At 45.4% G+C, this 26292-nt stretch overlaps 1 protein-coding gene across 1 annotated transcript in view; it reads left to right on the plus strand.

Moving 5' to 3' along the window:
• Positions 1–8637: 8637 nt before the first annotated feature.
• LOC140211486 (arrestin domain-containing protein 3-like) overlaps positions 8638–26292 on the plus strand; it is a 72057-nt gene continuing 54402 nt past the window's right edge. The window contains exon 1 of the mRNA XM_072281228.1: positions 8638–8944. Coding sequence (XP_072137329.1) covers positions 8698–8944 — 247 coding nt within the window. The 5' untranslated portion in view covers positions 8638–8697. The remainder of the gene's footprint in view (positions 8945–26292) is intronic.

A 26292-nucleotide genomic window follows, 5' to 3' on the forward strand; every position in this document is an offset into this window, starting at 1 on the left:
CTCTCTCTTTCCCTCTCACTCTCTCAATGTTCTTGATCTTGTCTCTAATTCTTAGTATTAGTCATGACCCAGCCAAAGAGAAGACTCCCTCCCTTGCAAAAAGAAATTTCCCCTTTAATACCCTTCAAGACCCCTTTTTATCTCTTACAATCTTCAGCCGAGATGTACTCAACTCGAAAGAGACAGCAGGTGTAAGGGGGAAAGCATCCTTCACTGATATCTACTTGTAATGATGTGTGTTCAAAACAAAGACTAAATGTTGGTTAACAAAGGGGAAAACAGGCCATTACCACATTCCAAGCTGACACCATTTTGTCTCTCATCTTCAATTTTATTTTAGCATATACCAAGGAGGCATTGCCTTTAACTCTTTCCTCACAATACTGTAATAATTTGAATGTGAATGTAACAGAGGCAATCAGTAAGAATACAGATGACATGAAGGTTGGTGATGTTGTGGATGGTGAGAATAGTGGTCTTTGGTTACAGCATGATATAGAACAGTTTGTAAATTCAGAACCAGCATCATGTTTAATGTCACTAGCATATGTCGTGAAACTTGTTGTTTTGCGGCAGCAGTACATTGCAATACATAATAATGAAAACTGTGATCTCCAGTTTGAAATATATATAAATGTTAAAAAAAAGTAGTGTGATCATGTTCATGGGTTCAATGTCCATTCAGAAATCTGATGGCAGAGGGGAAGAAGCTGTTCCTGAATCACTGAGTGTGCGACTTCAGGTACCTGTACCTCCTCCTTGATAGTGGCAATGAGACGGTGGCATGGTCTGGGTGATACGGGTCCTTAATCATGGATGCCACCCTTTTGAGGCTTCACTCCTTGAAGATGTACTGGATGCTGGGGAGGTTAGCGTCCATGATGGAGCTGACTAAGTTTACAACTTCTGCAGATTTTTCCAATCCAGTGCAGTGCTTCCCCACCTCCCCACCCCACCCCACCCCCACTATATCAGATGGTGATGCAGCCAGTTAGAATGCTCCCACGGTAAATCTGTAGAAATTTGCCAGTACCTTTGGTGATACCAAGTCTTCTCAAACTCCTACTGCAATATAGCCTCAATTGTGCCTTCTTTGTAACTGCATCAATATGTTAGGCCAGGATAGATCCTCACAGATGTAGACACACTTCTGACACTCTTTGCTCTTCTGATTCCTCTGTGAGGACTGATGTGTGTTCCCTCATCTTACCCTTTCTGAAGTCCACAACCAATACTCTGGTCTTACTGATGTTGAGTGTAAGGTTTTTGCTGCGACACCACTCAACTAGCTGATATATCTCCCTCCTGTATGTCTTCTCGTCACTATCTGAAATTCTGCCAACAATAGTTGTACCATCAGTAAATTATGTCAGTGTATACAATCCTGAGATTCATTTTGTTGTGGGCATACTCAATAAATCGACAGAATAATAGCCATTAACAGAATCAATAAAAGACCACCCAACTGGGGCGTTTAACTAGAGTACAGAGGACAACTGACTGTGCAAATACAAATCGGGAAATAATAATAATAAATAAATAAATGACTGGCAGACCACAGTACGTGTGCTTGCAACACTGTGTGTCCGACAGAGTGATCAACAGCACTGGGGCTCCACAGGGGACTGTCTTGTCTCCCTTTCTCTTCACCATTTACACCTCGGACTTCAACTACTGCACAGAGTCTTGTCATCTACAGAAGTTTTCTGATGACTCTGCCATAGTTGGATGCATCAGCAGGGGAGATGAGGCTGACTACAGGGCTACGGTAGGAAACTTTGTCACATGGTGTGAGCAGAATTATCTGCAGCTTAATGTGAAAAAGACTAAGGATCTGGTGGTAGACCTGAGGAGAGCTAAGGTACCGGTGACCCCTGTTTCCATCCAGGGGGTCAGTGTGGACATGGTGGAGGATTACAAATACCTGGGGATATGAATTGACAATAAATTGGACTGGTCAAAGAACACTGAGGCTGTCTACAAGAAGGGTCAGAGCCGTCTCTATTTCCTGAGGAGACTGAGGTCCTTTAACATCTACCGGACGATGCTGAGGATGTTCTATGAGTCTGTAGTGGCCAGTGCGATCATGTTTGCTGTTGTGTGCTGGGGCAGCAGGCTGAGGGTAGCAGACACCAACAGAATCAACAAACTCATTCGTAAGGCCAGTGATGTTGTGGAGATGGAACTGGACTCTCTGACGGTGGTGTCTGAAAAGAGGATGCTGTCCAAGTTGCGTGCCACCTTGGACAATGTCTCCCATCCACTACATAATGTATTGGTTGGGCACAGGAGTACATTCAGCCAGAGACTCATTCCACCGAGATGCAACACAGAGCATCATAGGAAGTCATTCCTGCCTGTGGCCATCAAGCTTTACAACTCCTCCCTTGGAGGGTCAGACACTCTGAACCAATAGGCTGGTCCTGGACTTATTTCCTGGCATAATTTACATATTACTATTTAATTATTTATGGTGCAACTGTAACAAAAACCAATTTCCCCCAGGATCAATAAAGTATGACTATGACTATGACTATAAGCAATAAATATCAAGAACATGAGATGAAGAGTCCTTGAAAGTGAGTCCATTGGTTGTGGAAACACTTGCTCAATGTTTGGGAGGACTTCACATGTTATGAACTGGGCTTTCCCTTTGGAGAGTTTTCTACAACTCCACCATGGACGGTACCAAGCCCAGCTGAGAAAGAGGAAGGGTTGGGCATGGAGTGAGCAACCCCATCTCATAAAAACCTAGAGCTACAGAAACACTAACAGTAGCTCCAAAGGCCTCATTCCCGGGAGAGGAAGAATCTTCATCTAGAAGGTGTATGAAGTTCTTTGGTGAAAACAGAAGCCAAGGGGCTGATCAAACTTCTATTGGCCCAGGATAGAGGATTCTGGTGGGCTGCTGTTGGTGGCTTATGCCCCAATAGGGGTGATGAGCTTAAGAAGAAGAAGAGTTTTCTACACCCAAAGGGAATGGTTTAAAGTGAGAGAAAAGCGTATTAGATGAAACTTAAAAAATAATTTTTCACACAGACAATGGTTGGAATACAGGTCTCACTTCCTAAGAGGACAGGGAAGTGGGGCAGTGACACTCTCTGCATTTATGAAGCATTTAGATAAGAACATGCAATGCCAGGGAAGAGAAGGTGACAGGTTGAGTGCTGGGAAATGGGATCAGTATGGATCAGTGATTTGTAGCTGCAGTGACAAAATAGGGCAAAGGGCCTATTCCTGTTGCCAGTCATAGGTTTGGTCAGATGTGATGCCATTTCTTGCTAAAACAACTCAGCAGCAACAATGGTATTTCCCAGCAACACACAACAAATGCCGCAGGAACTCACAGGTCAGGGAGCATGTATGGAAAAAAGCAGTCGACGTTTCGGACCAAAACCCTTCAGCAGGACTGGAGAAAAAAAGCTGAGGAGTAGGTTTGAAAGGTAGGGAGAGGGGAGAGAGAAAACACCAGGTGACAGGTGAAACTTGGAGGGGGACGGATGAAGTAAAGAGCTGGGAAGTTGATTGGTGAAAGAGACAGAAGGCCATGGAAGATAGAAAAAGGGGGGGGGAGGGGGTTTGAAGAGTCTGGCCTGCTGAGATCCTCCAGCATTTTGTGCATGTTGCTCAAATTTCCAGCATCTGTAGATCTTCTCTTATTAATGATACTTCCCATTTCTTCACATTGTGTGGGTACGATAGGCAGCGTGTGGAATTGATACTAAACTACAAACATCTCCAATTGGACCACAGTTGACAGGTGACATTAAAGGGACCCCCTCACTCACAACACCCTCAAAAGAACACCTGTGGGTGATGAGGATGTGCAATGATGGCCCATGTGCAGAGGGAGAGACACTGAAGTGGATTGAACAGTTCATTAGTTTTTAATAAGAACTGTATGGAACAAAAGGGAAATAACAAATGCTCGGCCAACAAGGCCATTAACTAAAACTCTCAAAATAAAAGCTAGCACTGTCACTGCAGTTTGAAAGAAGTAACTTAATACTAAATCAATTCTGCTACTTTACAGCATCAATCTAAACTGTAGTCTTCTTTCCTGGAATGGGGATTAAGGTGAGCAGGGAGCGTTGCCGTCACTATGCTTTGGTAAAGGCGCGACAAGACTGAAACGAGAGGAGGGAAGTTAAATACAACCACAAAGAAACACTAATTGGCTGGAATGTGCCTACTCACCAGCATGATTGTCGACACCTTTCAGCTCTCTGCCTGCAAGGGTGCTCAAAATCTGTGGCAGAGTCCATGGGTGTAACAACGAAGATGAGATGATCGCCAACCTCTTTGTAAAGAAGGCAGGGAAATGGATGTAGATACAAGTCACAAGCGAGAGTTCTTGAAAAGCTTCATTCCAAACAGTAATTCTGCTTGACTGGCTGTTTCCAGGGACAGATGCAAATGCAATCAGCAGGTGTTGCTGGAAGATTTTCAAATCGGTGACAGATGCACCAAAACCTGTTGCGCTTCCAGAACAATAAGATGACAGTCTGGGAATTCTGCAGCCAGGCACATTCCAGGGTGCACTGGAGCTCAGTGCAATGCGGAGGTTTCATGGGCAAGAACTGCAATTGGAAGTCCTGCTGCCGCTGGGCTTTGAGGTTCATCGATGGTGGCGCATATGCGTAGCAGTTGGCATAACAAATGCAATCAGCAGGTGTTGCTGGAAGATTTTCCAGCGACCTGGGTTCAATTGCACCATTTCTACATTCTCTTCGTGACCGCATGGGTTTCCTCCTGGTTCTCGGGTTTCCTCTCACATTCCAAAGATGCACAGGTTAGGGTTAGTAAGTAGTGAGCATATGGGAAGTGTGGTGACACTTGTGAGCACGTCTTTGGGCTGTGTTGGTTGTGGGCGCAAATGAAACATTTCACTTTATGTTTCAATATTTCAATGTACATGTAACAAATAAAGCTAATCTTTACATCTTTATTTAAGCCTCTGAGAAGTCTAGTCTGTATCGTCTAGAGGCTCCAAGAGCATCATGGGTGCCTTGTACAGAGAACGTGTCAACAACACAAGTAACTCCACGAATGTATAGACTGAAAGGTACGATGAAGGCAAGCAGCGCGAGATTTTGTATTTCTAGTATACATCATTGTTAATAAAGTTTAATTTTGGAAAAGTAATGAGTTTTCATCAGCTATTTAATTTATGCCATTCCGTACACAAAAGCGGACGATGACTGCAAGAACACCAAAAGGGAATATGGTGCCTCATCGTAGCACAGTACGAAGATGGTGTACTGTTATAAAATACTAGTTCCTCAGAACGCAAGCGGAAACTAAGTAAAACAAGCCTCCGCTGGCAGTTTACCAACATTTCTCAAGCGGGGTGGAGCCCATCCCCGGCTCCCAGCCCAGAGTCAGACATCATCCCGAATCGGTGTTCGGCTGCTCGGAAGGTCCCAGCACGGTCCCCGCACCGCAGCCATGGGCAAAGTGAAGACCTTCGCGATCCTCTACGACCGCCCCACCTACTCCTGCGGGGAGTGGATCTCCGGACGGATTGTGGTGGAGCTTACGGAGCAGATCGAGGTTAAACTTCTGAAAATCCACGCCAAGGGCCAGGCGTACGTTCACTGGACGGAGAGACAATCCGGCTCCAAGTCCAGATAGATTCGGCATTACACTCAGGAGCTGCTGTACTTCAAGCACAAGTACCTGTTGATTGGGACAGGTAGGTGATCGCTCACGTTGCACGGAGATCTCTACAAATCGGCTCTAAAGTGTCCACAAACCCAGCAACAGGCCTGTTCTCCGTCTGACAATAGTGTGACCGCCAGTGGAGGAGAGGCGACAGCGGCTGATGTCCTCTGAGCCACTGGAGCTCCCTTTAAGCAACACACATCAAAGTTGCTGGTGAACGCAGCAGGCCAGGCAGCATCTCTAGGAAGAGGTACAGTCGACGTTTCAGGCCGAGACCCTTCATCAGGACTAACTGAAGGAAGAGCTAGTAAGAGATTTGAAAGTGGGAGGGGGAGGGGGAGATCCAAAATGATAGGAGAACACAGGAGGGGGAGGGATGGAGCCAAGAGCTGGACAGGTGATTGGCAAAAGGGATATGAGATGATCATGGGACAGGAGGTCCGGGAAGAAAGACAAGGGGGGAGGGGGACCCTTTAGTCAGCTCTTTAGGCTCCCTTTAGTCAGCTCAGAAAACGGTGAAAGATTCGGGCGATAAATGTGTAAACTTCTAAACTTTACAACTGTGGGCGTACGGACGGCTTCATCGCCGTCTGGGCATGTGTACATTCTCTGTTCTCTCTTGGAATCAAGAGTGAAAGGGGCCGCGAATCCTCACGCCCTGTTGTGGGTGGGACCATATCAAACGCCGCTGTGTGACACTATTGCTCCTTTTACCAAAATGCATTATCGTACATTTCCCAACGCTGTATTCCATCTGCAACATATCACAAGTCTTGGTTATGGGACCACTGATGCCAGGCAGACAACCTCTGAAGAGTATTGATAATGGCTGTGGTCACCTGTCTTGTAAAGAAAGACACTGCCCAGAAGAAGGCAATGCCAAACCACTTCCGTAGAATAAATTACCAAGAACAATCATGATCATGGAAAGAGCTTAATCACCTACATCATACAACTTGGCACATAATGACAATGACGATGATGAATGTAAATACCTTTACTTTCTAGATGCTTTAGAGATTAGGGCTATAAGATAGTGTGTGCTGTAGACCTATTTCAGCGGTGGGCAAATTGCAGCGGATCAAGGGCTTAATGCGTGCTTTGTCCAGCCTCTCGATGCTGTGATGGTGGATCGATGCTGCCTGAACCACCAGGCAGTACTCATTGAGAAATATTACCTGCAAGAGAATATCTGTCGATGCTGGCAATTCTCAGCAATACACAGAAAATGCTGGAGCAACACAGCAGGCCAGGCAGCATCCATGGGAAAAAAGTACAGTCGATTTTTCAGGATGAGACCCTTTGGCAGGACTGGAGGAAAAAAAGATGAGTAGATTTAAAAGGTGGGGTAGTGGAGAGAGTAACACAAGGTGATAGGTGAAACCAGTTGGGGGAGGGATGAAGTAAAGAGCTGGGAAGTTGATTGGGGGCTGAAGAGATAGAGGGCTGAAGAAGGGGGAGTCTAATAGGGGAGAAAAGAAGACTATGGAAGAAAGAAAAGGGGCAAGGAGCACTAGAGGGAGGCAATGGGATTGGGAATTGTGAAGGAGGGTAGGGCGCCATTACCGGAAGTTTGAGAAATTGATGTTCCTGCCATCAGGTCGGAGGCTACCCAGACAGAATATAAGGCGTTGTTCATCCAACCTGAGTGTGGCCTCATGACAACAGTAGAGGAGGCCATCGATTGACATATTGGAATTGGAATGGGAAGTGGAATTAAAATGGATGGCTTCTGGGTCCGGTACTGTGTACGGTACTCCCGATGTGGCCACCTGTATATTGGTGAGACCTGAGGTAGATTGGGAGACCGTTTCTCCGAGCACCTACACTCCATCCGCCAGTCGAAACGGGATCTTCCAGTGGCCACCCATTTTAATTCCAGGAGGGCAAAGAGGCCATTGTAGACCTCACAAGAGGTGATCTTCATCAGATAAGGAAGAGGGCCAAGGAGTGGCGAACGGATCTGAATGCATTCAATTGTGAGGTGATGCATTTTGGAAAGTCAAATTAGTGTAGGATTATACAATGAATGGTAGGGCACAAGGGAATGTTCCTGGGTGTCGACATCTCTGACGATATATCCTGGGCCCAATATATTGATACAATTGCAACGAAGTTTCAGCCGCCTCCGCCTGGCAAATGGTACCGCAGCATTAAAGCCAGGACCAACAGGCTACGGGACAGTTTCTTTCTACAAGCAATTAGACTTGTAGATTCATGACTCAATATTGTGACGGAGTCATAACGCAAAGATTCTTACTTCCTCACGTTGTGGGATGGATGTAAGACTTAAATAAATCCAATTGGTAGAAACGTCCTTCACCCCGCCACCCAGTTCGATATCCCAAATACATTTATTGTAATTTAGAGCGTTTTATTGTTATGTATTGCTGCTGCAAAACGACAAATTTGACGAGGTATGCTGGTGATGTTAAACCTGATCCTGATTCTAAAGATAGAAATGTTAACTAAATTCGGCTGGTTCTGGAGGACAGGCAACCACACGGTGGGTTGAAGGGCGTTTCCTGCTTTTTACTATGTCGGCTGCCAGTTGCAGATTAGACAAGGTATCTTTACAATGAGTTTGGTGTTGCAGCTGGTCGTTTGTGTAACGCGGGCAGCGGACAGAGTCCGTCTTTCAACTTGAAACTTCCCGTTTCACAACGACGGAGCACACGGACTATCACAGTTCACCATCCTTACCCGCGTTTTCCGTGATTGTTCAGTTTATAAACCCGACAAAAATGGGAACCGTATAAACCCCAAAAGGTGAGCTTTACATTGATGGGCATTTTGCACTGAAGGTGTGTGCGGTTTGGACATCCGTGTACTACTGAATAGTTCCCCCTCCCTCAGAACGGAAGCAGGACCATTGTGCGGTCTGACAAGCCTCTCCTTTTCCGTGGGCATTCGTCACGGAACCTTTTTTAGCGGAGTCGAGTCCATTGCCGGCTCCCAGCCCAGAGTCAGACATCACCCCGAATCGGTGTTCGGCTGCTCGGAAGGTCCCAGCACGGTCCCCGCACCGCAGCCATGGGCAAGGTGAAGACCTTCGCGATCCTCTACGACCGCCCCACCTACTCCTGCGGGGAGCTGGTCTCCGGACGGATTGTGGTGGAGCTTACGGAGCAGATCCAGGTGAAGGCTCTTAAAATCCACGCCAAGGGCCAGGCGTACGTTCACTGGGCAAAAATGGACACTTCTTCCGAGACCAACGAGACTCGGCATTACATTCAGCAGCTGCGATACTTCAAGCACAAGCACATGTTGATGGGGACAGGTAGGTGCGCGCTCACGTTACACGCGGATCTTAAACAATCCGGCTTTAAAGTGTCCACAAACCCAGCAGCTGGCGTGTGTCCCGTTCTCCGTCTGACAATAGTTAGTGTGGCCGCCAGTGGAGGAGAGGCGGCAGCGGCTGATGTGCTCTGCGCCACTGGAGCTTTTAGTCAGCTCGGAAAACGATTAAAGATGTAGAAGATTAATGTAAAAATTCTAACTTTCAAATTGTGGGCGTTCGGATAGCTTGATCGCATGACTCGGTATGTACACTTTGTACTGTAGAACACTTTGCATCTGGTAATCATAATGTCATTAGTTTCCAAGTAAATATGGAAAACGATAGCGACACACAAAATGCTGGATGAACCCAGCGGGCCAGGCAGCATCTATGGAGAAGAGAGTACAGTGGACGTTGTGGGCGGCGTCCCCTCACCAGGACTGGAGGAAAAAATGACTAGAAAAGGTGGGGGGGGGGGCAGGAAGAAATACTGGGTGATAGGTGAAACCGATAGCGGGAGGGGTGAAGTAAAGAGCTGGGAAGTTGATTGGTGAAAGAGATACAGGGCTGGAGAAGGAATCTGAGGGGAGAGGACGGAAGGCCATGGAAGAAAGAAAAAGGCAGAGGAGCACCAGAGGGAGGTGATGGGCAGGTAAGGAGATGAGGTGAGTGAGGGAAACGGGGGAGGGGGGGTCATTACCGGAAGTTCGAGAAGTCGAAGTTCATGCCATCAGGTTGGAGGCTACCCAGACAGAATATAAGGTGTTGCGCCTCCAACCTGAGTGTGGCCTCATCGTGCCACTTTTTCTGGCGGATGGTGCTTGGTGAAGCCGTCTCCCGGTCTACATCAGGTCTCACCGATATACAGGAGGCCACACTGTGAGCACCGGACACGGTGGGTGACCTCAACAGTTTCACAAGTGAAGTGTCGCCTCACCTGGAAGGACTGTTTGGGGCCCTGAATGGTAGTGAGGGAGGAGGTGGTGTGGGGGCAGGTGTAGTATTTGTTATGCTTGCAAGGGTAAGTGCCATGAGGGACATCAGTGAGGAGAGACGAATGGACGAGGGAGTCATGTGGGGAGCGATCCCTGAATAAAGCAGGAAGTGGTGGGAGGGAAAGATGTGCTTGGTGGTGGGATCCCGTCGGAGATGGCAGAAGTTACAGAGAATTGTGTGATAGATGGGGAAACTGGTAGGGTGGTAAACGAAGACAAGAGGAGCTTTATCCCTGGTGGGGTTACAGGAGTATGGGGTGAAGGCAGACGTGTGTGAAAAGATGCAGTTGAGAGCAGTGTTGATGGTGGAGGAGGGGAAGCTCCTTTCTTTGAAGGAGGACATTTCCTTTGGTCTGAAATGAAAAGCCTCATTCTGAGAGCAAATGCGGTGGAGATGGAGGAATTGAGAGAAGGAGATCACATTTTTACATGGAACAAGGTGGGAAGAGGTATAGTCCAGGTAGCTGTGAGGGTCTATAGGTTTTTAATAAACATCAGTAGATAAGCTGCCTCTCTATATCACTTGTTACGTACCCCGTAACTGGGTTGCCAAACCAGCAGAAATGGACCACTTATTTGGAGTCTGGATTACTGGAACTAAGAAAGTTTTATTAAAGAAATAAGTAACACAGTACTGTAATCGTAAGGATATAAATGCAACAGGTTAGCAATGATAAAACACACATGTACACAGAACTAGGATAATAGGAATCAATCAAGCTCTATCGCAGTCTAGGGGTAAAATGATCAGTCAAGTGACGCAGAGTTCAGTTCAGCTGAGTACAGTTCGCAGCAAACGCTGTTGTGCCGTTGGAGAGAGAGAGCGAATGCAAATTTCGATTCATAGACCTTTGATGTTTCCCGCAGTTAGCTTTCGGGCGAGCCCTTTTAATGTCTTCGGAGGTCACCGACTGTGACCCTTCCGTTCCGGATACGATTGTTCTTCCGCAGTGAACCTGGCACCCAGGCAAGGGAGGACACACACACCAGGTTCCCGCCAATCGTACCTTCTCACCCTGTGCGTCTATGGTTGGTCCCGTGATCAGACCTCCAAACTTGTGGGGGCACACTGCACTTCCAGGGCCTCGTTATCTCGTGGTGTCTGTCTTACCTTAGCGAACCTCTTCCTTTTATCCCCCTGCTGGGGTATCGCCTGTCCATCAAACTTCAAACAGTTCAGGTTCAAAGCAACCGGTCTGTCAATACTCGGAACTGTGTCTCTTTTCGTTAATCTCTCTCGTCTCTCATTAACATTTTGAACGCTTCTCCCTTTTGTCTCTCTTATCTCTCTCATCAGCATCAATCTTCTGATAACTTGGTTTTTCGTCACACTCTGAAGATCAAGAATTGGGAGGGAGGTGTCAGAAATGGACCAGGTGAATTTGAGGGCAGGGTGGAAGTTCAAGGCAAAATTGGAAGTCGACATGCTCCATATGGGTGCAGGAAGCAGCATGATAATAGGTTTTGTCCATGGGTTGAGATTCTAAATTGGAGAAAGAACAACTTTGATCATATCAGAAAGAATCTGGCAAGTATGGATTAGGACAGGCTGTTTTCTGGCAAAGGTGTATTTGATAAGTGGGAGGCCTTCAAAAACATAATTTTGGGAAGACAGCTTGCATGTATTTGTCAGAATAAAAGGTAAAAATAAGAGGTGTAGGGAACTTTTAGTTTTCAAGATTATTGAGGCCATGGTTAAGGAAAGAGCAGGTAAGAACAAATGAGGTACTTGTGGAGTATAAGAGATGGAAGAGAACACTTAAGAAAGATATCAGGAGGGCTAAAAGAAAGCATGAGGTTGCCCTAGCAGGTTGGGTGAAGAAGAATCCTTAGGGATTCTACAGATATGTTAAGAGCAAAAGGATTGCAAGGGACAAAATTGGTCGTCAGGAAGATCAGAATGGTATCTATATGTGGAGCCAAATGAGATGGGGAAGATCTTAAGTGGATTTTTTTTGGATCTGTATTTGCATGGGAGATGGATACAGAGTCCATTGAAGTAAGGAAAAGCAGCAGCAAAGTCATGGACCCTATACAGATTAGAGGAGAAGCTGTTTACTCTCTTGAAACTAATTCGGGTGGATACAATTCTTGCAGCAAGATGGCAACATGTTTGAATGCAGCGGCCTCTCGGGGGGAGGGGGCAACCAAAGTTGAACTGTTCTTTTTAAAATGTTTTTTATGATAGACTGGACTCCAAGAACAATGGGTACAGCAGGTCCACAGCTTCAGTGATCTGCTCGTTGTTCAGAGCAGCTGGCCGAGGCATTGAAGGAACCGGGGCTCAGGCTGGAGAGGGTTTGGAGGAACTGACCTGGGTGCTGACTCTGTTGCCTTCTGCTACTCGAAGGCATCGGAGTTGGTGCACAAAAGCAGCATGCAGTGTAATCGTGAGTGATTGTCTTGGTCGTTTTTCTTGCGATCGCAAAACCCTTGTTGACAAGGCAGCAGCTTGGCTTTGGTTGTAGCAAGGATTAGGACTCAAGCCAAGGGCTTCCCTGCTGCTGCAGTCCAGGTAAGAAGATGCTGGAGGCACTGTAGTGTGGAGTTTGTGCTCGGTTGGGAGCTGGCCTCTCCTGTTGGTGCTGCCCTCAAGTGTTCAATTGGTGGAATGACAGATTGAAATGCTGTGAGCTATACATCAATTTGCATGTCATTCAGGGTCATAAGAGTATACATGTTTTCTTAAGTAAGCGTGTGTGTGTGTGTTTCCTCACTATCTTGAATGCATGTCATGTTCCTCTGCCCCAAAGGAACATTGCCTCGTTCGGCTGTACCCATGTATGGTTTGAATGATAATTAAACTTGATTTGATTGATAAATCCCCAGGGCCTGACAAGGTGTTCCATTGGATCCTGTAGGAGGCAAGTGCAGAAACTGCAGGGGCCCTAGCAGAGATACTTAAATCATCATCGGTGCCAGGTGAGGTACCAAGAATTGGAGGATAGTCCGTGTTGGTCCACTGTTTAAGAAAGGCTTTAAAAATAAACCAGGAAATTGTAGGTCAGTGGACTTGACATCAGTAGTGGGAAAGTTTTTGGAAAGTATTCTAAGGGACCAATTATGAGTCTTTGGCTAGATATGTCTAATCCTATAACTTTTCAAGGAAATTACCAAGAAAGTTGATGAATGCAAGGCAGTGGATGTTGTCTACATGGACTTTAGCAAGGCATTTGACAAGGTCCTTGCATGGGAGGTTGGTCAAAAAGGTTCAGTTGCTTGGCATTCAAGATGAGGTAGTAAATTGGATTAGACATTGTCTTTGTGGGAGAAGTCAGAGAGTGGTAGTAGATGGTTGCCTCTCTGACTGTACCCAGTGTCCGACGGTGTGCCGCTGGGATCAGTGCTGGGTTCACTGTTGTTTGTCATTTATATCAGTGATCTGGATGATAATTGTAGTTAACTGGATCAGCAAACTTGTGGATGACACTAAGATTGGGGAGTGTAGCGGACAGTGGGGAAGGCTATCATGGCCGGCAGTGGGATCTGAACCAGCTGAAAAAATGGGCGGAAAAATGGCAAATGAAATTTAATGCAGACACGGGTGAGGTGTTGCACTTTGGTAGGACCAACCAGGTAGGTCTTGTACAGTGAATGGTAGGGCATTGAGTGTGGTAGGATAAAGGCATCTTGGAATATAGGTCCATAATTCATTGAAAGTGGTGGCAGTGGTAGATAAAGAAAGCTTTTGGCACATTGGCCTTCATAAATCAATGTATTGAGTACAGGAGGTGGGATGTTATGAAGTTGTATAAGATACTGGTGAGACCTAATTTGGAGTACTGTGTGCAGTTTTGGTCACCTAACTACAGGAAAGATGTAAATAAAGTTGGAAAAAGTACAGAAAAAAATTTCTCTTTTGCTGGGACTGGAGGACCTGTTGTAAGGAAAGATTGAATAGATTTGGACTTTATTCCTTGGAACACAGAAGGCTGAGAGAAGATTTGAGAGAAGCATACAAAATTGAGGGGTAAATTATAGATGGTGGAAAAAGCCTACTTGTGTTTACCCTGAGGTTGGGTGGGACTACAACTAGAGGTCATGGGTTAAGGGTGAAATATTTAAGGAGAACATTGGAGGTAACTTCATTCAGCGGATCATGAGTGTGGAATGAGCTACAGTGCAGATGGTGCTTGCAAGCTTGATTTCAATGTAGAAGAATTTCAATGTCATTTTTTGTTGTTATTTGAGGAGAGGGGCAGTATGAGTGTGAGGGCAGTTTGTTGTTCTCGGTGCAGGATGTAGGAGGCCCTGGAGTCTCCAAGCCTCCCGGACGTCCACATCTGTGCCAGGTGCGCCGAGATGCAGCTCCTAAGGGACCGCGTTAGGGAACTGGAGCTGCAGCTCGATGACCTTCATCTGGTTAGGGAGAGTGAGGAGTTGATAGAGAGGAGTTACAGGCAGGTGGTCACACCGGGGCCACGGGAAGCAGACAGGTGGGTCACGGTTAGGAGGGGGAAGGGGAAGAGTCAGGTAATAGAGAGTACCCGCTGGCTGTGCCCCCTGACAATAAGTACTCCTGTTTGAGTACTGTTGGGGGGGGACAGCTTACCTGGGGGAAGCGACAGTGGCCGTGCCTGCGGCACAGAGTTCAGCCCTGTAGCTCAGAAGGGTAGGGAAAGGAAGAGGAGGGCAGTTGTAATCGGGGACTCGATAGTAAGGGGGTCAGATAGGCGATTCTGTGGACGCAGTCCAGAGACCCGGATGGCAGTTTGCCTACCTGGTGCCAGGGTCCAGGATATTTCTGATCGTGTCCAAGATATCCTGAAGTGGGAGGGTGAGGAGCCAGAGGTCGTGGTACATATAGGTACCAATGACATATGTAGGAAAAGGGAAGAGGTCCTGAAAGGAGAATATAGGGAGTTAGGAAGGGAGTTGAGAAAAAGGACCGCAAAGGTAGTAATCTCGGGATTACTGCCTGTGCCACGCAACAGTGAGAGTAGGAATGCAATGAGGTGGAGGATAAATGTGTGACTGAGGGATTGGAGCAGGGGGCAGGGATTCAAGTTTTTGGATCATTGGGACCTCTTTTGGCGCAGGTGTGACCTGTACAAAAAGGACGGGTTACACTTGGATCCTAGGGGGACCAATATCCTGGCGGGGAGATTTGCGAGAGCTACTGAGGAGACTTTAAACTAGAATGGTTGGGGGGTGGGTATCAAATTAAAGAGACTAGGAGAGAGGAGGTTAGTTCACAACAGGGGGATGGGAACAAGTGCAGAGAGACAGGGGTGTAAAATGAGGGTAGAAGCAAAAAGTAGTAAGGTGAAAAGTAAAAGTCGCAGGCCGGCAAATCAAGGGCAAAAATCAGAAAGGGCCACTTTTCAACATAATTGTATAAGGGCTAAGAGTGTTGTAAAAGCGAGCCTGAAGGCTTTGTGTGTCAATGCAAGGAGCATTTGTAACAAGGTCGATGAATTAAAAGTGCAGATTGTTATTAATGAATATGATATAGTTGGGATCACAGAGACATGGCTCCTGGGTGACCAAGGATAGGGGCTCAACATTCAGGGATATTCAATATTCAGGAGGGATAGACATGGAAGAAAAGGAGATGGGGTAGCATTGCTGGTTAGAGAGGAGATTAACGCAATAGAAAGGAAGTACATTAGCCGGGAGGATGTGGAATCGATATGGGTAGAGCTGCATAACACGAAGGGGCAGAAAACGCTGGTGGGGGTTGTGTGCAGGCCACCTAACAGTAGTAGTGAGGTTGGGGATGGTATTAAACAGGAAATTAGAAATGCGTGCAATAAATGAACAGCAGTTATAATGGGTAACTTCAATCGACATATACATTGGGTGAACCAAATTGGTAAGGGTGCTGAGGAAGAGGATTTCTTGAAATGTATGCGGGATGGTTTTTTGAACCAACATGTCGAGGAACCAACTAGAGAGCAGGCTATTCTAGACTGGGTATTGAGCAATGAGGAAGGGTTAAATTAGCAATCTTGTCGTGAGAGACCCCTTGGGTAAGAGTGACCATAATTTGGTGGAATTCTTCATTAAGATGGAGAGTGACATAGTTAATTCAGAAACAAAGGTTCTGAACTTAAAGAAGGGTAACTTTGAAGGTACGAGACGTGAATTAGCTAGGATAGGCTGGCAAATGACACTTAAAGGGTTGACAGTGGATATGCAATGGCAAGCATTTAAAGATTGCATGGATGAAATACAACAATTGTTCATCCCAGTTTGGCAAAAGAATAAATCAAGGAAGGTAGTGCACCCGTGGCTGACAAGGGAAATTAGGGATAGTATCAATTCCAAAGAAGAAGCATACAAATTAGCCAGAAAAAGTGGCTCACCTGAGGACTGGGAGAAATTCAGAGTCCAGCAGAGGAGGACAAAGGGCTTAATTAGGAAAGGGAAAAAAGATTATGAGAGAAAACTGGCAGGGAACATAAAAACTGACTGTAAAAGCTTTTATAGATATGTGAAAAGAAAAAGATTGGTTAAGACAAATGCAGGACCCCTACAGACAGAAACAGGTGAATTGATTATGGGGAGCAAGGACGTGGCAGACCAATTGAATAACTACTTTGGTTCTGTCTTCACTAAGGAGGACATAAATAATCTTCCGGAAATAGTAGGGGACAGAGGGTCCAGTGACATGGAGGAACTGAGGGAAATACATGTTAGTAGGGAAGTGGTGTTAGGTAAATTGAAGGGATTAAAGGCAGATAAATCTCCAGGGCCAGATGGTCTGCATCCCAGAATGCTTAAGGAAGTAGCCCAAGAAATAGTGGATGCATTAGTGATAATTTTTCAAAACTCTTTAGATTCTGGACTAGTTCCTGAGGATTGGAGGGTGGCTAATGTAACCCCACTTTTTAAAAAAGGAGGGAGAGAGAAGCCGGGGAACTATAGACCGGTTAACCTAACATCGGTGGTGAGGAAAATGCTAGAGTCAGTTATCAAAAATGTGATAACAGCACATTTGGAAAGCGGTGAAATCACCAGACAAAGTCAGTATGGATTTGTGAAAGGAAAATCATGTCTGACGAATCTCATAGAATTTTTTGAGGATGTAACTAGTAGAGTGGATAGGGAAGAACCAGTGGATGTGGTATATTTGGATTTTCAAAAGGCTTTTGACAAGGTCCCACACAGGAGATTAGTGTGCAAACTTAAAGCACACAGTATTGGGGGTAAGGTATTGATGTGGGTAGAGAATTGGTTGGCAGACAGGAAGCAAAGAGTGGGAATAAACGGGACCTTTTCAGAATGGCAGGCAGTGACTAGTGGGGTACCGCAAGGCTCAGTGCTGGGACCCCAGTTGTTGACAATATGTATTAATGACTTAGATGAGGGAATTAAATGCAGCATCTCCAAGTTTGCGGATGACACGAAGCTGGGCGGCAGTGTTAGCTGTGAGGAGGATGCTAAGAGGATGCAGGGTGACTTGGATAGGTTAGGTGAGTGGGCAAATTCATGGCAGATGCAATTTAATGTGGATAAATGTGAGGTTATCCACTTTGGTGGCAGGAGCAGGAAAACAGATTATTATCTGAATGGTGGCCAATTAGGAAAAGGGAAGGTGCAACGAGACCTGGGTGTCATTATACACCAGTCATTCAAAGTGGGTATGCAGGTACAGCAGGCGGTGAAAAAGGCGAATGGTATGCTGGCATTCATAGCAAGAGGATTCGAGTACAGGAGCAGGGAGGTACTACTGCAGTTGTACAAAGCCTTGGTGAGACCACACCTGGAGTATTGTGTGCAGTTTTGGTCCCCTAATCTGAGGAAAGACATCCTTGTCATAAAGGGAGTACAAAGAAGGTTCACCAGATTGATTCCTGGGATGGCAGGACTTTCATATGATGAAAGACTGGATCAACTAGGCTTAAACTCGTTGGAATTTAGAAGATTGAGGGGGGATCTTATTGAAATGTATAAAATCCTAAAGGGATTGGATAGGCTAGATGCAGGAAGATTGTTCCCCATGTTGGGGAAGTCCAGAACGAGGGGTCACAGTTTGAGGATAAGGGGGAAGCCTTTTAGGACCGAGATTAGGAAAAACTTCTTCACACAGAGAGTGGTGAATCTGTGGAATTCTCTGCCACAGGAAACAGTTGAGGCCAGTTCATTGGCTATATTTAAGAGGGAGTTAGATATGGCCCTTGTGGTTAAAGGGATCAGGGGGTATGGAGGGAAGGCTGGTACAGGGTTCTGAGTTGGATGATCAGCCATGATCATACTGAATGGCGCTGCAGGCTCAAAGGGCCGAATGGCCTACTCCTGCACCTATTTTCTATGTTTCTATGTTTCTAAGAGAAGTTTGGATAGGTACATGGAAGGGAGGGGTATTGAGGGCAATGGTTCTGGTGTAGATTACTGGGAGTAGGCAGTTAAATGGTTTGGCACAGACTAGATTGGCTGAAGGGCCTGTTTCTGTGCTGTACTTTTCTTGACTTTATGATTCTGAATTCCAGTGTGTGACTGCAGACCCCCATGAGGAGCATGCCAAACTGTGTCCAGCATCTGTACGTGTCCTCCAAAATATTATCAATGTTAAATATTATACCACCCTGGAGGCCCTCCATTGGTTAGGGTGCACCATTAATATTGCATCCTAGCTGCCCTACAAGCCAGGGCAGTACGATATGGAGAGCAAGTTGTTGCCTGTGCTGTAGGCTCCGCCTCTGCACATAGCTGCTGAATCCAAATATATGCCAGAGATCGATACAGTTTGGCACCACCCAGCATTGCTGGAGTTGCCAGTCAGCATTGAACTGCCTAGGGACTCGGTTCCGGATTTTTCCCTCAGGGTCTACTCCTGAAGCCTTTCCCATGAGTGGGTATAGCCGCAAGGCAACGCAAGTTTGAGATCAGAATTTTCCTCCTCCTAGATGGGGTGCCAACCACAGCTGATGAGCACTATTTACCCAAGAAGATTGTTTCTTTATGGAACCAGTAATGCACTTTGCCCCTTTTTCTGTCAGTAGAAATGGTTCCATGGGCTTGGCAGATAAGCCGCATGTCTATGCCGCATGGCAAGTCTAGCCAGGAGCTAGACTTGGTTGCCAGGGGTTATTTGAGGTGCATGCTTATCCCTACCATCCCCCACCCTGGCTATGATAACCTGATGGAATCATACAATCCAGAATGTCACCATATACATCAGTGATAGCAGACTCGAGGGGCTGAATGGCTTAATTCTGCTTATGTTATGATCTTGTGTATAGTTTCTGAAATGTATGTTTTGTAGGAGCTACTTAATTATTTGTTTCTGAGTAGGAGCAGTTTTACATCAATGAGAACATTGTGTGGCATTTTGTTCAGATGGAAAATCTAAAAGTTGTATTCCACAGCAATCAGAAAAACATTAACTTTTTAATATATAAAAATGATAACAATTCACTTCATCTTTGAGGATAAATAATGTCTGTTCACATTATTCAACCGTACACATGTACACCACCAAATGAAACAACATTCCTCCAGACCAAGGTGCACAACACACTACATATAATACACACACATAACATAATATAGTATTACCACAAATAAATTAACAAATCATAGCATGTATTTGCAGTACAAGTTTTAAAAAGTAAACATAATGCTATGAGTGCTTCATACATTATGAGACAGATAGTGGTAAATCTGTGGAATTCGTTTCCACAGGCAGCTATGGAGGCCAAGTCATTGGGTATATTTAAGGAAGAGGTAGATAGATTATTGACTAGTCTGGACATGAATAGATACGGGGAGAAAGTAGTAGATTGGGGCTGAGAAGGAAAAGGATCAGCCATGCTGAAATTGTGGAGCAGACTCAATGGGCCAAGTGGTGCAATTTTGCTCCAACATCTTGTGGTCTTGTAAGAACTGGGTGGTGATAGGGAGTTGAGTAGTCTTATGGCCTGGGGGAAGAAGCTGTTTCCTATCTTAACAGTCCTTGTCCTAATGCTACAGTACCACCTGCTTGATGGTAGCGGGTCAAAGAGCTTGTTGAAGTCAAGATGCTCAATATTTTATACAGGCTGATCCTGCATGTACAAACAAAATCTTCTCCCTTTCTACAGACATCTATAAGACAAAATTAATTATAATTCATGGTCAGCACAGAAATGGGTCCTTTTGCCCAACTCGCCCTTGCTGACTGAGTTGACCATAAACCTAAGAGCAGAATGAGGCCATTTGGGTCTGCTCCACTGTTCCATCATGGCTGACTTGTTATCCCTCTCAATGCCAGTCTCCTGCTTTCTCCCCATAACCTGACACCCTGACTAATCCAGAACATATCAACACACACACATTCCTCAGCACTTTGTGAGTGTTGCTTGGATTTCCACCACCTGCAGATTTATGTTTTGTTTGTGGAAGCCTCCACTTTAGATATACCCAATGACTTGGTCTTCACAGCCATCCGTGGCAATGAATTCCACATATTCACCTCCCTCTGGTAAAGAAGTTCCTCCTCATCACAGTTCAAAACGGATGTCCATCTATTTTGAGGCTGCACACTCTGGTGCTAGACTCCCCCACAATAGGAAACAACCCCCCTCATTCTTCTAAACTCCACTCCTTATATATGTAACCAGGTGGCAGTTGAATACTTTTTTTTATTATTGTTGAAGAGCACCAGGACAGACGCCAAGACTTAGAATTGTGACGGTGATCCAGAATAACTGCGGCTGTGAACCATCGTGTTTTCTGCAGGAGACATCAGCAACCAGGCATGTTGTAGAGACTTTAAAGAACTTGAGTTTTCACAGTGTTTCATTCAGAAGATGGACAGACCGAACCTGATTTGAATGAGTAAATTAGAGAGTTGTGTAGTAGTAGGTATAAGGAAGCCATGGCAACTATAGATAAATTTAACAAAAGGTCCTATGTATATGTTCCAAGGAAAAGACGCATTGCTCAGTTTACGGGGATGTTGAGAAAGATGGAACGTCTATTGAGGATCTTATTGAAGAAGTCGAACAGGTGCTTGTGCTAGAAATCAGTCTGAGCAGGATCACTTTGATTTTGTTATGTCACTGCTCAGGGGTGCAGCTCTAGAAGAAGCACATATGCACAGTGATGATGAGGAAGACCAGGCTGATGACTGTTCACCTATCTTAGGGAAGCTTTTAGTGACAACCATAAGGCACCCAACTGTTGTATAGCTCCTATAGGCGCAAATAGCATGAGGGTGACATAAGAAAGTTTTCATGTGCCCTAGCCCAAGCTCTAACTTGCTGCTAAAGCGTTCCCTAAAGCTGTGGGCAATGAGAAGACGGTGCTAAGAGATCAATTTATAGAGGATCAGAAATTCTTCCCTTAGAAGGGAGCTCCACAGATTTGAGCAGAACAACCCTGAATCCTCAACAATAGAAGTGCAAGAGGCTCATCTGTGCTGTTTAGAAGAATCCTCAGGAAATGCAAAGACTGTAAGGTAAAAGTGTAATAGTAGCCAGACACAGTGCTCAACCCTTAAAGTGCAGGAATCTAAGTCTGTCACTCTAGACGATGTCCTTAAAGTATTTACAGAGCAGGGCAAAGCCATTAGTGAGTTGACTCAAGCAGTGAAAGATCTTGCTGTACAGAGAGGTGTTGCACATGCTACTAGTAGTAGCCTTAAGTTACAGCCCAAGCTCACAGAGGATGGGCAACCAATATGTTTCAAGTGTCAGGTGGCAGGGCATGTGGCCAAGAATTGCCCATAGAAACAAAGTGCAAGGGATGTAGAACCAGAACCCTCCAGCCCTCAGGTTATTGTGAGTCGGACAATTCAGGGAAAATCATAGACTCAGGCAATGTACAGCCATCCCGTGACCATGTGCTGCAACATACCGTAGAACATGTCCTGTTGTTGAGCTTAAGATATCAGGTGTTGCTGTCCGTTGTCTGTTGAACACAGGTAGTCAAGTGAACACCATGACTGAGCAGTTCTTTCAAGAACACTTGAATGGAGAGGATGAGGATATGTTGTCCACTGCTGGCTGGCTTAGGTTAACAACTGCTAACAGTCTTGATATTCCTCACCTTGGGTACCTAGAGCTAGAGGTTCAAGCAATGGGCGTGAAGATACCCAATTGTGGCTTTCTAGTAGACAACTTGTCGGTACCAAATTTGACACTACCCTGGAAGGAAAGTTGGATTCTGATTGGAGAAATATTTTCCAGAAAGTGCAGGTGCGCACTAACGAAAAGAAAGCCATTGTCCCAAGTATTGGGAAAAGATGCTGAGCATATACCTGCTGAATCTGTAGTTACCATTGTGGCAAGAAGGCCACTGAAGATGCTGGTAGTGACCATAAGATATTACTTGAGCTGTCAAACATCCCTCTACCAGGAGGTCTTGCAGATATTCCCACGCTTGTTGGCAAGTGTAGTCGTATAGACCATAAGACCATAAGACAAAGGAGCAGAAGTAGGCCATTCGGCCCATCGAGTCTGCTCCGCCATTTTATCAAGAACTGATCCATTTTATCCTATTTAGTCCCACTGCCCTGCCTTCTCACCATAACCTTTGATGCCCTGGCTACTCAGATACCTATCAATCTCTGCCTTAAAGACACCCAATGACTTGGCCTCCACTGCTGCCCGTGGCAACAAATTCCATAGATTCACCACCCTCTGACTAAAAGAATTTTTTCGCATTTCTGTTCTGAAAGGGCACTCTTCAATCCTGAAGTCATGCCCTCTCGTACTAGACTCCCCCATCATGGGAAACAACTTTGCCACATCCACTCTGTCCATGCCTTTTAACATTCGAAATATTTCTATGAGGTCTCCCCTCATTCTTCTAAACTCCAAGGAATACAGTCCAAGAGCGGACAAACGTTCCTCATATGTTAACCCTCTCATTCCCAGAATCATTCTAGTGAATCTTCTCTGTACCCTCTCCAACGTCAGCACATCCTTTCTTAAATAAGGAGACCAAAACTGCCCACAGTACTCCAAGTGAGGTCTCACCAGCGCCTTATAGAGCCTCAACATCACATCCCTGCTCCTATACTCTATTCCTCTAGAAATGAATGCCAACATTGCATTCGCCTTCTTCACTACCGACTCAAACTGGAGGATAACTTTAAGGGAATTCTGTACGAGGACTCCCAAGTCCCGTTGCATCTCAGAACTTTGAATTCTTTCCCCATTTAAATAATAGTCTGCCCGTTTATTTTTTCTGCCAAAGTGCATAACCATACACTTTCCAACATTGTACTTCATTTGCCACTTCTCTGCCCATTCTTCCAATCTATCCAAGTCTCTCTGCAGACTCTCTGTTTCCTCAGCACTACCGGCCCCTCCACCTATCTTCGTATCGTCAGCAAACTTAGCCACAAAGCTATCTATTCCATAATCCAAATCGTTGATGTACAATGTAAAAAGAAGCGGCCCCAACACTGATCCCTGTGGAACACCACTGGTAACCGGCAGCCAACCAGAATAGGATCCCTTTATTCCCACTCTCTGTTTCCTGCCAATCAGCCAACACTCTATCCACGTATGTAACTTTCCTGTAATTCCATGGGCTCTTATCTTGTTAAGCAGCCTCATGTGTGGCACCTTGTCAAAGGCCTTCTGAAAATCCAAATATACAACATCCACTGCATCTCCCTTGTCTATCCTACTGGTAATTTACTCAAAAAATTGTAATAGGTTTGTCAGGCAGGATTTTCCTTTAAGGAATCCATGCTGAGTTCTGCCTATCTTGTCATATGCCTCCAGGTACTCTGTAACCTCATCCTTGACAATCGACTCCAACAACTTCCCAACCACCGACATCAAGCTAACAGGTCTATAATTTCCTTTTTGCTTCCTTGCCCCCTTCTTAAATAGCGGAGTGACATTTGCAATCTTCCAGTCCTCCGGAACCATGCCAGAATCTATCGACTTTTGAAAGATCATTGCTAATGCCTCCGCAATCTCCACAGCTACTTCCTTCAGAACACGAGAGTGCATTTCATCTGGTCCAGGAGATTTATTGACCTTTAGCCTATTCAGCTTCCTGAGTACTTTCTCTGTAGCAATTGTGACTGCGCACACTTCTCTTCCCTGCCACCCTTGAGTGTCCGGTATCCTGCTGTCTTCCTCAGTGAAGACTGATGCAAAATACTTGTTCAGTTCCTCTGCCATCTCCTCATCTCCCATTACAATTTCTCCAGTATCATTTTCTATCGGTCCTATATCTACTCTCACCTGTCTTTTACTCTTTATATACTTGAAAAAGCTTTTAGTATCCTCTTCGATATTATTTGGTAGTTTCCTTTCATAGTTAATCTTTTCTCTCTTAATGATCTTCTTGGTTTCCTTTTGTAAGGTTTTAAAGACTTACCAATCCTTTGTCTTCCCACTAAGTTTTGCTTCCTTGTATGCCCTCTCCTTAGCCTTAACTTTGGCTTTGACTTCTCTTGTCAACCACGGTTGCATCCTTTTTCCACTCGAAAATTTCTTCTTTTTTGGAATATACCTGTCTTGCACATTCCTCATTTCTCGCATAAACTCCAGCCACTGCTGCTCTGCCGTCTTTCCCGCCAGTGTCTCTTTCCAGTCAACTTTGGCCAGTTCCTTCCTCTGCCACTGTAGTTTCCTTTACTCCACTGAAACACCGACACATCAGATTTCGGCTTCTCTTTTTCTAATTTCACAGTGAACTCAATTATGTTATGATCACTGCCTCCTAAGGGTTCCTTCACCTAAATCAGTACAGGTTTTAAACCTCCTTCGAGAGGGTGTATGGCTCTCACCTAGGGCCTGCTGGGTATCCTGTCAAAGGTAGAGTGCGTAGATAGTGATCAGCAATGTGCTGTAAAATTTCAGCAGTCTTCAACTGGCATTAAACAAGTGACAGCTGGTATAAAGGAGAAGTGTAGTAACTACAAGTTAAAGTCAATTCTAGACCAGCTCAACATTGGGGGTAGTGAAGAACAATAAGCTCAGCTAAGGCCTTTACTGGCTATGGTAGAGAAGTTTCAAGGTTTCTTATTAGATTCCCAGTTCACCATAAATACTGACAATAATCTGTTATCCCACTTGATAACTGCAAAGTTGGGAGCAATTGAGCAGAGACGGATCTTAGTTGTCAGTGTTTGACTTTTTTCAGTATCATCCAGTTCGGAGCAATACTGTGGCTGATACTCTCTCTCTAGGGAGCTTGAGCCTATCTCAGAGGATGCTGAGTTTGACAGCTCTGTGGCAATCTGTAGTCTGAACAGTCTCGGCACTGTCTTGACCCGGCACTGGTTATCACTGGTCTTAAAAGCTGTAAAGTTAAGCAAATTTGAGTTCCTGAAGCTGGTACCAGCGATGTAAGTGGTCTGATGCGAGAAAATATTCCAACCCTCCTGGGTTATTCTAATGGAGACTTGTACACCTTTCAGCAGCAAGACCCTGTGTTAAGCGTCTTCAGAAACTTGTGGGACAGAAAAAAAGCCGAATGGCAAGTAATGTAAAGATCTGTATAAACCTGTTTTGTCTCTGTTAAAGCACTGGGACACTATCAAGGAGTGTAAGGGATTACTGTATCGTGCAGTTGAGGATGAGAAGCATGGGGAGTTTTATCAGCTTCTGCTACCTACCAGCTTGAGGAGTAAATGGTTAGGGTATGTACATGACTCTTATGGGCCACCAAGGCATAGAGCACAGTGTGCACTTGTTGAGAAGCAGGTGTTATTGGGTGGGCATGCATGAGGATGTGGCAGTGGATCAAAAATTGTCTACGTTGTGTTAACTAAAATGCCGCACCCTAAGATCCATCCCCCCCTCCCTCCCCCGTGAAATAATTTCTTGCTTCTCTGCTGCTCGAAGTTGCTGTAGATTTCACTGTGCTTCAGCCGGCAGCTGTTGGGCATGAGAATGTTTTAGTAGTCAGTTGTTTTTACAAAATTCACCCAAGCATTCCCAACTCGGAATCAAAAGGCAGACATCACAGCAAAGGTGCTCTTGGTTTATTAAGTACGGTGTTCTTGAGTGGTTGCATTCTGACCAGGGCTGTAACTTCAAAAGTGAGGTTATAACTGAGCTTTGCAAACTGTACGGGGTAAAGAAACATTCAGTGTGAGTGTTTCAACAAGACAATGCGAGATTTGTTGTGTGTGTTGTCCCAGAAAAGAAACGTGGGTCGCCAGAGCATCTACCCGAGTTAGTGCATGCGTATAATGTGACACCTCACGCAAACACCGGATAGTCCCCTTATTACCTACTGTCCAGTATTGATTCCCACTTGCCCGTGGATGCTCTGCTGGGGCAAGAACAGTCTGCAGACAGGAAGTACGACAGGTTAGCCATACACCAGAAACGACTGAGTGATGCTCATGCCAGAGCAAAAGAATACTCTGAACAGAAGGCTGTAGAATATACTGCCTTACAGAAGGATAAAATTCATTGTCCTAAGGTTGACATAAATGCACCAGTTTAC

Source organism: Mobula birostris, chromosome 17 (genome assembly GCF_030028105.1).
Source record: "Mobula birostris isolate sMobBir1 chromosome 17, sMobBir1.hap1, whole genome shotgun sequence".
NCBI classification, from domain to species: Eukaryota; Metazoa; Chordata; class Chondrichthyes; order Myliobatiformes; family Myliobatidae; genus Mobula; species Mobula birostris.